Below are 14364 nucleotides of genomic sequence, written 5' to 3' on the forward strand. Positions count from 1 at the left end.
CTTGATTTTTAGAGGCTTTGTGGTACAGAAAACTGCAGCAGAGAGCTGCAGTCAAATGGAGTCACAGCCCATTTGTCCAAGCAGCTCTGGGTGATCTTTAAGTCCTTTCCAACCCAAACCATTCTATGATTCTATCACCTGGCTCAGCCAGCAAGAGCAGCCACTCTGCAACAGTGCAACACCATCCACATCTGTAATTTCTCCTCAGCACAGAGGAGGAGCATCTCATCCTTGCAGCCACACTTCAAGGACTTTTTTCCAAGCATTAAACTAGAAACCCAATCCTTCCAACTCGAGTATCAGGCGGGGCACACAGGTGACCCAGCAGCAGCAAAGGCAGCGCTTCTCCCAGTGGTCCGCAGCCTGCAGACGGGCACTGAACAAACGCACACGGGAGAGATTTCAGCGTTTATTCGCAAATCCATCTGTACATTCCGACTCGCCGAGGGGCAGCTGCCAGGGTCCGGCAGCACCAGGGGGCAGCAGCAGCCAGGAGTCACCGGAGCTTCCCCGAGCCGGGAAACAGGAGCCAGCGGAGGAAACCCAACCCCGCCGCCTTGCACATCTCACCTTCTCCGAGCAAGGGGATTGGAAATCGAGCCATCTTTATCACATTCAGAAAGGTGTTGGATTTAGAGTCCTGCGCGTTCAGCATAACGATCTCGAGTTAAAGTGGCTATTCTGCAGGGCAGCTTGAAAACTATCCCAGGCTTGCTTTTCCCCAAAGCCAGCATCTTAAAGCTGCAGTACTCTCCAGGCATCTTTCCCAGCAGTCCCAAAGCCAAATAACAAAAGGAGCCCTTGCAAATAAATAATCACAGGAAAAATAAATAAGATTAGAACTGAAATATACAGTTACGTGGTCTTTATTTGGTTTCAGAGGCGGAAAAAAGTGGAGCCAGACTGCAGCTTTAAGCCTCATGCCTGAATCAACCTCAAACACTTGGTAAATTTTACAGCTGATTAGCAATACAGGTCCAAGATCTGAAGTTCCACGGAGATGAACATTTAGGAACAAACGCACACCCTTCCCCAAGGCATACTTTATTTTTGCGAGTTAGAAAAAAGCCTGCTATGGGGAAGTGCCCCTTCCCGAGCTGAACAGACATGACTGCAGACCCATTTACTGTCACAGCAAAACATCCCAACAAATAACTAACCCCACCCATGGCTGCAAGGGAAAACTGGTTCAAACCATGCACCAGGGAGACAATTCTCTCTCAGGATCCTTCAACTCCGCTGGCACCACAGAATCCACGAGCAAATCCAGCTACCAGCAGGGCTGCCAGCTGCCTATGGCTTCTTGTGCTCCGAGCCTAGCTGAGGAAAGTCGTAAGTCCATTATTTCTACTTAAGCCAGAAATCCTGTCAATGTCATTTAGAGGCAGTTCTACAGCAGGAGCTCTTGCTCTGCTCTCTGTTTGGGGAGCACCAACCCCCTCTCCAGAAACTCCCACACAGACAAAACACACAGAAGATAAAAGCAATCCATTGCAAGCCAGTGTCCGATGATTGTCCCTTTGGGGAGGGCAGGAATCCAGGACAGGGCGAGGAGGGGGGAGGGAGGAGGATGGCAGGTGGGGAAAAGTTAGAAACAAACTCAAAACCACCAAGACACAAGGAGGAGCTCAAAGCCCCTCAGCAGCTGATGGCACTGGGTTGCTGTTTGCTAACAAAGTCTGAAATGAAGTCGAACTCGTTCTGTCCCAAGAATAACTCTGGCAGCTCCTGAATCCGGTCCAACCCCAGTTCCAGCACAAGGGATGTCAAGACCTCCTCATCTATAAGATCAGTGTCCATAACATTCAACGTCAGCGCTGGCGAGGGCATGTGCTGCATGCCCGGGTGCTGGCCCGGCCCCACTCTGTACTGCTGGGCACCAGCGCCCATGGGCCCGTTGCTCATGCCCAGCGGGTGCCCCTGGTACTGGGTGTTGAGTTTTTGTAGGTGCATGCTGGCCATGAGCTGCTGGGTGCCCACCGGCCCCATGTACTGCTGCTGCTGCCCCGGCCCATTGAACATCATCGCGTTCTGCATCTGGTGGTGCCCCATCTGTCCGCCGAGGCTGGCTCTGGGCCGCATCGCCCCGTCCATGCCAGCCCCTCCGTAGGGCATCATCTGCGCGGCGGGCAGCGTCCTCAGCACATGCTGCCCGTGCTGCGGGGGTCCCTGCAGCCCGCTCACCCCCATGCGGTAGCTCTGCAGCCCGGCGCCGCCGTGGCTCATCGGCATCATCATGTGCTCGGCCATAGCTCCGGGTCCCCGCGAGGCGACAGCGGCTCGGGCACGGCTCCCGGGGACGGCCCCGCGTCCCGCTGCCGCCGAGCCGGCTCCGACGGAAGGTCCCGGAGAGCCCCCGCCTCCGCCCGGGGGGACGGCTCCGCTCCGCTCCGTCCGCTGGAGCCCGCGGGCGGGGGAAGCTGAGCGGGGGAGCCTCGGCGGGAGCCGGGCTGTGCCTGCGCCGTACGCACCGCTCCGGGGCTCCGGCGGACGGCTCCGCTCTCGGGCCGGGCTCAGCTCCGCGGGTCGAGCCGGGCTGAGCTGGCCGGGAGCGGCGGCCGCGCTCCCGCATTTATAGCGCTGCGGGCGGGGCGGGCGGGGGCGGCCCCGGCGCCCATTGGAGCGCGGGCGGGCGGCCCGGCCCCGCCGCCGGAGCGAGGGAGGCGCGGCGGGCCCGGGGCTGGCTCTGCCCTGGCTCTGCCCGCTCGGCGGTCCCGCCGCTGCATCCCTGTGACACCCGGGCGGCACACGCCAGCCCTCCGGAGTCGCCTCTGCGGTGCCTTCCTCCTCCCAGGGCCCCTGCCCAATTCTTCGTGCCCGCTGACGGGCTGGCTGGTTGGGGGTCAGCTCCCACTGCGGTGCTCCCTGTCTGTCCTGAAGGATGCGCCTTTGTCAGGTGCTCCCAGGGCCGAGGTTAGCGCCCGGGAATAGTTGGTGGCATCAGCTGCGTGTGGTAGTGACAATAGTCTGAAATTAGGCAGCAGGCAGCCGCTGTGTGTGAAATCATCACATGCTACCTTCACACAGGCCTGAGAAAGTGGCCTGGGAAATGTTAAGGAGGAAACCAAAAACAATCCTTGGGAAGTGAGAAATGTTTACAAAAGGGTGTAAACTCTAACGACCAATCATGTTCTTGTACCGAACTACTCAATAAAAGTAGAATTTAGAAGAATAAAGATTTGCTCTCATTTTACCATCATACAGAGAGTCACGTTATTCCTGTGCCGTCTGAAAATCATAACAACAGCTGCGTGGCTGCTTACTGTGTCAGCAGCATCTTCCCAGCAAGGATTGAGCACCCTTCCAAACACAGGTGGTGCTGAGGGCATTGCACATGCCGGGGTTTGCTGGTGGAACTGTCTGCAGCAGTGTCTTGTCCACCTCAGATGAGCTCTGTCTCACGGCTCCTGGTGCAGGCCACGTTCCCACCTGCTGAGCTTTGCTACCCAAATCACACCACTGTGGGCCCAGGCTACAGCAGCTCTGGTGCTCCCTCCAGGACGTGGTGCATTCCAGTAGTGTGTGAAACAACAGCAGTGATCTTCCTCGTCTGCTTTGTGTTTTGAAGGAACTAGAGCCTTCTTTATGAAAGATATTAGTGTTGCATAGTTACCTGCTTGGAAGGCAGGGAATGACACAGTTCAACTTGCTTCCCCAACTTCATTCTTTGTCTCTATCTCTGTCATCTCCCAGCCAGCTCTTAACCAGTACAGACCACGGGACTGGTAGTGATAGAATTTTTCTGCTGGCTTGGAGAAGGTTGTTTCATGGAGTTTCAAGTCTTCTGCATATTCATGGTGCTGGCAGACCCTGGTGAGCAGAGGGAAGGTGCAAGTCAGGCAGCAGGGGCGCCTCAGGGGAGTTCTGAGCCATGGTACTGACCCAGAGGATTACCTATAAGGAATATTTCTGTATTGAAACACTTTAAACCAGCAGCTCAGAGCAGGTAACACCTGGAGCCTTCAGCTTCAAGATGCCAGCAGCCAGGAATGGAAAGTGTCTTCTCTTACCTGGACAGAGCACAGGTCCAATAATCTCCAGGACATTCTGGGAGCTGCTTTTGTTTGTGCCACCTTCTGCCTTGTTAGGTGGCTGGGAAAGGTTTCAGGTGTTGTTGGTGAGCCTCTAGCTGATGAATCAGTTGGTTAATTGTTCAGTATAATTACGTAATGATTGTTTTTTAACTCTAGAGATTTTGACAAATGCATTTCTAGTATTAATAAACACACGCTCACACACATACACCTGCCTGCCTACAAGTTCACATGCAGATGCACACCCAGGTGAGGAATAAATGCCAGGGGAGTGTCTGCCCTTGTCTTTTCAGAGGCATCCAGCCATGAAAACATCTCTCACTTGGAGGAGAGGTGTGGTGTGTCCTGCAAGACCTGGGCAGGGGCAGGAATTCTTGGACACGAGTACCAGGTGGGAAAGGGCTCTCCATGGTATTTGCATTTCTGAAGACCCCAAAGGTGGTAAATTGCCCTTCATGTTGGAAAGAAAGCAGCAGATGAGAAAACAGTTGCTGAACACAAATGGGAAGGTCCCCTCTATCTCTACCCTCACTCATGCCCCCTCTCCTACAAGGGTAAGACCAACCAGCCACTTCTCTAGTCTGAAAATAGTTTGACCAGAAACAGAGCTGTGGGCCAGCTTTGTGCCATTGTCCCTAAAGGTTTCCCCAGCATGACCTGGGGTATTTGGGAAGAACCAGTGGCTGCAGGAAGGGAAGGGCACAGGGGGATGGGAGGATGGGAGGCTTTGTGGTGGGCAGAGGCGTCCAGAGATCCACAGCTTCCACGTTTGCCACCTGTGTGCCACTTTCCTGTGCTCTCTGTTCTTGAACCAGTAATATTTTATTTTACAGGGCCCAGCTTAGATGGGCCTGCTGCAATTCACACTGCCCCAGCTGGTGTCTGGGGAGCAGAGCTGGGAAGGGCTGACCAGTTCTAGCAGCATCTCTCTCACTGCCCTTTTGGCCCACAACAACCAGTGGGTCCTGGTTGTGCTGAGGGTTAAGGACCCAAACCTCTGCAGCCACATTTACAAACACTGTGTGTGACCCATCTAACCCCAGGCTTGTGTGTCCCCTCTGCCCTGCCATCAGCCCAGGGACAGAGTGGCCTTTCTGAGAGAGCAGATCAGCTGCCAGACCCAGCCCTTGGGCTGCTGGGCCTGAGTGAGCCCTGGCTGAAGTCACCCCATCAGCCACCTCCATCAGTGTGTCGTTCGTGGCTTCCTGGCATGGGACTTCCCCAATGGCTTGGAGTGATTTTCTGATGATACTTTATTCCCTGAACATCTGCTTTATGCCCAGAAATGGCTGCTGGAGCTTTATGATGGACCCAGGGCGGGGACCCTTGGGCTCCTGCATGGTTTGGTTCACCCCTCTCTCTCCAGCGTGCTCAGGCTTTGGTGTGGACCAGGACATGACATTGTTCCTTTTGTTGGATTTGTTTTTTTGCTGGCTTGAAGCAAGAAGTTTTTTCCCCTTCTCCTAGCCTGGAGGCTGTACTGGGAATCCTCTTGGCAGCTTTTGGGTTTTTTTTTCCTTGAACTATTTTGGCTTTGATTCTTTTTTTTTTTGTGGTGCATCTGGGGAGCTGGCAGGGGCCACCCTGAACCCAAGACCTTGGAGAAGCTGAACCAACATGAGAAAGGACACCAGAACCCACCAGCTTTGCCTGCTGTGAGGAGGGGACCCACGCCAGAGAGGTTCCATCTATTCTGCCTGGGAGGCTGTGTGAGCTCCTGCTGCTCCCCTTCCCTGTGACCAAGGGGGACAGCCACCATCTCTGCCTCCTGGCCACATGGTCTGGGGAGGGGTGGGGGTTAAGGTTCAAAATTTCGATATCTAGCATTTATTCAAACCTTTTCTGTGCCTTGTGGACACCTCTTTGTTTTTTGGTTTGCTCTTTTTTTGTTAATAACCAGTTTTGTTGGGTTTTTTCACTTTCACCCACTAGTGTTCATTTCTTATCAGAGAAAAGGGATTACTAGAACCTTTCTCTTTAGAGGAAACACTCATTTCAGACCGTTTTCTCCTAAATTTGGGTGCAAACTGAGACTCCCAGGTCTCTGCTGTACTGGTATCATCAGCCCTGTGTTATCAAGGGTGCATTCCCAGGTTGGGAATTAGTCAGATTGTTGCTCCAGTGGCACCAGTTTGCCCCGGTATGACTGGGGATGTGGCAGCACTGTCCATGTGTCCTTGTCCCACGTCAAGGCATCCATGTGGGTGGGCAGAACCTCAGGAATCTGGCCACCAGCACATTGCAGATCTTCTCTTTTCCCTCTTAGGAGGCAGCCTGACTCACAGCTCGGAGTCACCTATGGTTTTATGTGAGGTGCTCCCTCCACACACCTGCTGCCTGCTCATCATGCACTGTCTGTGCAGCTCCAGGGGTATTCTGGTGGGGAACTCCTGCCCCCCAGCTCCCCAGGGATCAGAGGTAGCACAGGCATGTGCTTTCTGTAAGCAAAGACTTCCACCTTGCAAGGTTCACCAGCCCACAGCCAGCTCCTTGCTGGTTCAGGCTCCTGGGGAGAAAGGGGGGCTGCAAACCAGGCAGAGTGGGGCTAAACAGATCTGTTGGACTTGGAGGGTCCCAGAGCCCACAGTGCCCACCCACAGGGCCTGCTTTGCCCTTTCTGGTGCAAGGATTGCCACGATCTGGTTCCTTCACGGCCTGCCTGGGGCACATCTGCTGCCTCTCCCTGCACTGCCAAGGGCTTGAGGGTTTTTCTACCTAATGTTTGACTGTCTTGGGACATACAGTTTAATCAAATATTCACTGTCAGCTGCTGAAGGTCTCTATACCAGGTCTGGAAGGATCCTAAGGAGTCTCTGCTGCACATCTAATGCTTTCCCAGCAGATCTGTTTATTGACAAGCAGGAGATGAGAAGGAGGTGCAATGTTGTTTGTCATTTGTTTAAGGACCATCACAGTTTGCAACTCAACTCTGAAGCTGAGAAGTCCAGCAGAGACTAAGGAGCTATAAATACTGAACCAGGAGCAAATCTGATGGAATTTCTTCAGTTTGGCTTTAAATAAGTGTGTCAACAAACCAAGATTCAGAACTTAAATGAAATATTAATCTTCTTTACACCGAGTCACACTTACAGATGTCTCTGACAAAAGGAACTGGCCAACAGCACATCCTTTGAGACACCCTGTTCCCAAACCTATTTCTTGTGCCCAGATGGGTCTGACATGACAATTAAGGTGATAATCACCATTCCCTGAGCAGGATGTGGGGACTCCGTGGTTTCACCAGGGCCGTGGGTGCCAGCACGGGGGTGTGGTGGGTCTGAGCTCCCTGGGGGCTGTGAGAGGGCAGAGCAGCATCTCCTGGGAAGGTGCCTCAGCTCTGCCTGCCCCGTGATGGGTCTGTGGAGCTGTCAGCCCACAGGTGATTTACAGGGAGGGACTTTGCCCAGCACACCATGGTGTTGTACCATCCCTCAGTACGGGGAGGGCAGGAACAGGCTCGTGCCAGCATGGAGCTTCCTGGAGCAAATGCCTCTCAGGTGAGAGGGATGGGATGAGTGTGGCTTTTCTCATTTCTCTGGGAGCAACTATGGGTGTGCACCAGGAAAGACTTTTCATTAAGATTTTAAAAACCCCAGATATTAAGGAGGAAAAGCAAATAGCTCAGATGTGGCTCCTCTCTGAGCACAAGAAGCTGCACAGCCACACAGCAGCCACACAAGCATTCACCCAAGAGCAGCCCCAAATCTCCTCTCCCTGACTTCTGCCTGGTAAAAGGGTCCTCCAGGAGAGCAGAATCCAGGTGCTACATTAGCCTGTGATTCTCATCTGCATTTAGATGGAAACACTTCATAAAAAGCAGGAGGTGCTGGGCAGAGCCAAGGGGAGCCCACTGGAGAGGAAAAAGGGTGGGCTGATCCCTGACAGCCCCACTGGGTGCAGGTCTGGGGACTGGCCAGCTCTGGGGAGCCATTCACCCTGCTGGGATGCCCAGGATGGGGAGGCTGTGCTCCCTCTCAGCTCCGTGGGAGCCTGCCAGACGTGCACGGGTGGGCGTGCAGTGCCCTTGCACACGTGTGCAGGGTGCACAGATTCCTGTGTGCACTGATGTGGCCCCTCAGCAGCGTCTCACCTGCCAGGGCACTAAAGGGTGCAAAGGTGGCTGAGGCCAGAGCCAGGAGGAGGGGTTGGTGCTCCCTGGGGAGGGCAGGCATAGCTGATACCAGCTCCCTGTGTGCTCCAACCACCAGGCTGGCTTGCCCAGCTTGTAAACAACCTTTTTTTTTTTTTTTTTTTTTCCCTCTGGGCTAATCTTGCTCTGTGGGGGCAGATAACATCACTGGAATTTTTCCAGTGTCCTTTGCAAGAGCCTCCTGCTTTGGACTTTGGCTGAGACGCACACGAATGAGACACGAGCTTCCTCAATGGCTTTCTCTTGTTTGCTCTCCTCTGGGCCTGCTTCCTGCTCTGCCCACTGCTTCTGGTTCCTGCTCTCGTGGAGAGTGACCACAGCAAGCTCAGCACCACCCAGTGTTTCCCTGGATGTCCCTGTGGGGCTGGGGCCAGGATGCTGGCGGGGAGCAGGAGGGGCAGTGGGCTCTGGGCTGTCCTCACGAATGCCCTGCAGGGTGGGGCTGGCACTTGGTGAGCTCCTGCTCTGCATCCTGACTTTTTCAGGGCAGCTGCTTTGGGTTTTGGGCTGTACCATGGCTGGGGTGGGCTGCACTTCAGCCTCAAAGGCCCAGAGGGGTTCTTGTCCTGTGGCAGAGCCAAACCCAAAACAGGTATCATGGTACCTGAGCCCACACAGCTGCCTGTCCCCACCCTGCCCAGAGGTTCCACTTATCACCCCTCAGACCCTCAGGGACCTCCCTAAAGGGTCTGACAACAGAAAATCTGTCCTGCTTTGGGGAGGGCTGGCAGCCCAAGCACCATTCAGCCGTGGATGTGCAGCCTGAGCCCGGCCCAGAGGGCTCCAGGAGCTGCTCTGGGCATGGCAGGAGCAGGCAGCCTGCCAGAGCAGTCTGCCAGCACAGCCTCTGACACGCTGCAGGGCCACCAGTGCCACCAGCTCCTGCCTCAGTGCTGCACGTGTCACCACTCACCTCTTCCCCGTGCTGTCATCCCTGCCCAGCACAGGTCTGTGGCTGGGGAAACTGAGGCACTGACCTTGTCCTGGCCACAGCTGAGCCACCAGCCTGCACAGGCCTTGCTTGTGCTCTGTTGGTGTTTCCCACTTCTATTCTTCCTTTCCACCCCAGAGTTTTCCAGGTTTCTGTATGGAGCCTGTGGTCCACAGACCATGAACTGGCTGCTCTGGTGTCCAAGGGATTGTCCCCTGGCCAGGTCATGGGGCTCTGCTCCTGCAGGGTCCCATCAGTCCCATGGCTGTCCTGTCCAGGTGCCCCAGCACGTTCTTTCCCTTCTAAAGACAAGCCAAGGAGTCACCCCTTCTCATGTGAGTGACCCATAGATCTGCTTCAGGGTAAGAAGCTGCTTTGCCCAAGGCCTGGCTCACATTGCTGCCCAGGCTTGTGGTCATCACTGCAAGGCCTTTCTGGTCACCATGGTTTGGCACAAAACCTGGTCACCATGGTTTCCCTCAGGCTGGATTTGAGGCACAGGTGGACAGAGCAGGGCTGAGGTTTCCCTGGCAAGAAGCCTCCTGTGTCCTGTCTCATCATGGGTCAAGATTGCCTCTTCTTGGGTCCCTCTGCCCTGCCATGCCCTGTCCCTCTGCCCATCCCTGCCAGGACCTGCCAGGACCTGCTGTGCTGGTGGGCTCAGTGGAGATGGACAGCAGTGGGGCTTTCTCACTCAAGGGCTGTCCAGTGAGACCCAGCATTGTCTGGGGCAGGGAGTCAGAGAGGTTCAGGGTTATTTCTTGTTATCTCCAGGCACCTGCACTGCTGCTGTGCCGAGGCAGATTAGCTGTGGCGGTTTCTCTGCTCTGCTGTTGCCTCATGCAACTGCCTTGCATTTGGAGGTTGTGGTAGTGGGGGCTGTGGTGGTGAGTCTTTGGGGGGGGCTATAGAATGGTGTTTCTTTCATTATCATTAGGAATATCTGGTGCTGTTTATCTGCCTTCTCTTTCCTTTGTGTTATGCAACCTCCTCTTGAGATGTCAGTGGTTGTTTTTCCAGGGTTGGTGTAGCAACAAAACTCTTGCTGGTATTTCCAGACCCTCATGGCTACAGCATCCAGTGTCACACGTGCCCCTCTCTGACTGCATTAGGATCCCCAAGCACTTTTCCAGTGCATTAATGAGTCCAGGTGTTGAGCAGGGACTCCAGCAAAGCCCTGGGAAGATGCAAGCTTGTGGATGGGCTGGGTGCTGGCAGCTCTGCTTCGCGTGGCCAGGGGAGGATCAGGGCGGGTGACTCAGGGCAACTGAAAGTTTTGTCCTGGGAGAGCTGCCTGGGATCCAGGTCGCTGGATCTTGTTTGTCAGGTTCCTATTTTTGTTATTCACTAGCTCAGTATTCCTGAAAACAAACAGTGTTGTTGTCACCTGATTGGCATTGCAGGTGTTGGAGCGTGGACAGTGTCCCTCGTGGGGAGCCTGTTTGGGCGGCTGCACCTCAGCTCTGCAGTGCCGGGGTTTGGCTCTGCTGGGCCATGTGCAGCTGTCCCAGTCCTGTGCCCCTGGGACAGCCCTGGTACCGCCTGGGGACCTGCCCCTCACCAGCTCCTCCACAGCCAGGCCAAAGCACCACAGCCTTTGCTGTCAGAGGAGACCTTCAGACTCTGTCCTGTGTGTCTGAGTTTAGTGTGGTGGATGTGGGCTGAGCCTGCAGCAGGGACTTCAGTGAACTGTAGAACCTTCCTGAGCTGGAAAAAACCCACCAGGATCATCCAGTCCAACCCCTGTCCCTGCCCAGACCCCCAACAATCCCCCCTGTGCATCCCTGCAGTGCTGTCCAAAGGCTCCTGGAGCTGTGGCAGCCTCGGGGCCGTGCCCATTCCCTGGGGAGCCTGGGCAGTGCCAGCACCTCTGGGGAAGAACCTTTCCCTGCTCTGCAGCCTGAGCCTGCCCTGGCCCAGCTCCAGCCGTGCCCTGGGTGCTGCCCCTGGTCAGAGAGCAGAGATGGGAGCTGCCCCTCCAGTGCCCCTCATGAGCAGCTCTCAGTGTCCCTTGCCTTCAGTCTCCTCTGGTCCAGCTGAACAAGTCAAGTGACCTCAGCTGCTCCTCATATTGTTTCTTCTAGACCCTTCACTGGGCTTTGGCACAAAAACCCCTGGGTTTTGCTCTCCTGCAGCAGAGGTGAGCTCTGCTGGCCCCTGGCTCAGGCTCTGGGCTGATGATGGTCCCTGAGTCGCCACCAGGTTGGGGCAGGACAGGACAGAGTCACTGCTGTGTGAGAAACTGCTGGTATAGAGAGGAGAAAAGCTGGCAAGAGGCTGATGCCAGGGCCCTTGACAGAGCCTGAACAACCTCGGGAGGCTGCAGACAGTTCTGGGGAGAAGGTGCTTGTGGTGGGACACTGCTGTTTCCTTCATCTGCAACAACATCTTTCTGGAGCTGGACATTTCTTCTTAGGCCAAGCTTCAGCAGAAAAACCTGCCAGCTAAACCAGGGATTTCACTGATAGGTAATTTTTTGCTTAACAGCGAACCAATCACATGAAAATATTTGTTTTGTTTAGAAGAAATAAAAGAACAATTTTTTCTTGCATCACCCATTCTCCTTTTTATCGCGGTAAAAGCTGACAGAGGGAGCAGGAACCTGCTGATGATCTTGGAAATACAGAAGAAAACATCTGTTGGTGTTTGTGGTGAGAGAGGCATAGCTGTGCCTATCTCAGGGAGCAGCCCTGCTGCTGCTGCCCGCCTGAGCTTCAGTGATCTTGTCATGTCAGCAGGGCAGCGTGTCAGAGAGCACTGCTGGCCTGCTGCAGGGCACGTGGAGATCAGCCAGAGCCTGTGGCCAAAGGAACGCCAGTTCTCGTGTGGACAGGTTTTCTTTTTATATCAAGAAAATTTTCTGGACGCTTGAGTGAGTTATTTGTTTATTGGGAGTCAACTGAAAATGTGTGGTGCCCGAAAATGCACGTTGCTGGGCAGTGTCCACTGAAATTCTACTGGCATTTGTGATGTTAGGAAAACAGCTCGTGCTGCTGCTGCCATTGCCAGGATTAAAACTTGATTGCTCTTTTTGGGAGCACTGACTGCTGAAGGTTGTGTAAGGGATGAGCTGGTGAAAGTAGAAGACTGTCAGGTGAGGAGAGAAACCTCCTCCTCCTGCTGCCCTGGCTGTGCTGTGGGCTTGTGAAAGGTGTTTGTAGCTGCACACTCTGATGCTGTTCCTCCTGCCCGGGCTGCAGGGACACAGGAGGGGTGGGAGCAGCACCCCTCCCTACTCCCCACCCTCCTCCACTTGCCCCATCCATCTCTCTCTGCTGCTGAATCTCTGGACAGGGCGGGGTTGTCTCAAGGGGTTCTCCTGTATCTCAGTGGAGAAGTGGCCAAGGCCAGGCTCTGGGGTTCTCCTGTCTCTGAGGTCTCCCTGATGCACCCAGCACAGACATGAGATAGTGCCAGTCATATGTTGGCATCCTTTAAATGTCTCATTTCCTGACACCAGTGGCTGCAAGTGCTGCCAGTTCTGGCCTTGGCAAGGTCTGAGTTGGGCTCTGCAGTTGAGAGCACGAAATGACTTTAGGGAAAAGTTAAGGGTCTGTAATGGGAAAATCCACATTAAAAACCTGCACTCCCTGGAAACATCAGTGTAAGGCTGGGGGACAGCTCTGCATGGAGTTACAGGCCTCTCACCTGGGACAAAGTTGGAGGTTTTGAGTGAGGTTTGGGCACCACAACTCTTCCTGTGTTCCTCTTCTTCCTGTGGCTTGGTTGTGCTGCACTTTTCAGCATCACTGTGAAAGAATTCCCCTGCCTTGGGGTGAGGTGGCTGTGTTACTGCTGTCCTGAGGGAACAGCACACAGAACTGTGCTCCACGGCTGCATTTCTGCAGGCAGCTGGATTCACTGGTGTAGTTACCTGATGCTTTAGGGACTTCCAGCATCACACACAGGAGCTCATCTCGTGCTGGAGCTCTTGATAAGCAGGGAAGAAGGGCACTGGGCTGGGAAGCAAGTTCTCCTTCCTGCTATGGATATGTAGCATTAATCTGGTCCATGATCTCTCATGTGATGCACCCTCAGCTTTGGAGAGCAATCTGGACCAGCTTTGAGCTTCCACGCTGGTGGCACTGCAGTCCCCTGCCAGCTGAGATCCAGAGTCTCCATGAGAAGGTCCAAAGGGCCTCGTGCCTCAGGAGCTGAGCTCCCTCAGAGCAAAGAGGAGCACCAGGCTGGAGCAACCAGGAGGAGGAGAAACAGCAGGAGCCAAAGTTGTGTCCAGGGCAGTGCAGCCCCAGCAGTGTCTGGGACCTCCTCTGGGCATTTTCAGCTGGATGTTGTCAGGTAGGAGGATTTGGACTGGGCTTGGATCCAGAGGACTGGCAAGGTCCAGCATGGATGTGGGCCCTGCAAAGGAGCCCAAGGCAGCACAGAGCTGCTGCTACTCCCCCCACATCAGCAGCTGATCCCAGCTGCACAGGTTCCTGCAGCATTCCCAGCTAAGATCCCCTTCCCCAAAGCTGTATGAGCGATGCAGTTTCCTTCTCAAGGTGTGGGAGCAGGTGACACAGCACACAGACTTGGCAGGCACTCCTGGAATGATCACCATCCACTGGAGACAACACAACCCATGTGTTCCATGGGCTCATCCAGATTTCAGAGTGTGTCTCACAGCCCCTGCCCCATAGCCACAGGGGAATGCTTCTGAGCTTGTGCCTGGGTGACCCAGTGTCACTGCTCAGGAATGTGGCAGGTGTTGCCCATGTTTTGGACTGTGCAGCATTTGGGTCCTGAGCTTTGGGTGTGTGCTGGGCCAGGTGATGTTGGGGGAAGGGGAGGACAAGGCAGGTGAGGGGCTCTGTGCACAGGGGGCTTTTCTGGTGGCTGAATGCACTTGCTGCTGTCTCAGGGCACCCACTCAGGTGTTGTCCCCAGAGCAGTTGCCTTAAGATATCGTACCTGGGCTGTGGTGAGGTCTGTGGCTGCACCCTGGAGTGGTCTGGCTGGAGAATTGTGTCAGGACAAAGCTGCTCCAAAGCTGCAGATCAAGGTCTGAATCACTGCAAAGGTCTGTGTCGCTATGAGTTTTTCTAGTTTTCTGAGCATTCATATTAAAGTAGAAGTTTTCACTTCTCACGCTCTGTTCATGCAAACAAGAGATTGTTTTTTGTAAACACTGTCATTGTTTTGCACTCTTCTTGATGAGAGGAGAGTGTTGGTTGACAGTCCTTTTGACCAATGTGGTTGCGAGGTGGGAATTCCACCCTCCAATCCACAGTCACCTTTCTACAAGT

General features: G+C 54.5%; 1 protein-coding gene across 1 annotated transcript; it reads right to left on the reverse strand.

The window, feature by feature from the left end:
- Nucleotides 1-396: 396 nt before the first annotated feature.
- LOC134561714 (cbp/p300-interacting transactivator 3) lies at nucleotides 397-2547 on the reverse strand. Its single transcript, XM_063418945.1, has one exon. The coding sequence runs from the start codon at nucleotides 2248-2250 to the stop codon at nucleotides 1639-1641; it is 612 nt and encodes a 203-aa protein (XP_063275015.1). The 5' UTR covers nucleotides 2251-2547; the 3' UTR covers nucleotides 397-1638.
- Between the last annotated feature and the right edge of the window lie 11817 nt (nucleotides 2548-14364).

The sequence above is a fragment of the Prinia subflava genome, chromosome 24, assembly GCF_021018805.1.
Source record: "Prinia subflava isolate CZ2003 ecotype Zambia chromosome 24, Cam_Psub_1.2, whole genome shotgun sequence".
NCBI classification, from domain to species: domain Eukaryota; kingdom Metazoa; phylum Chordata; class Aves; order Passeriformes; family Cisticolidae; genus Prinia; species Prinia subflava.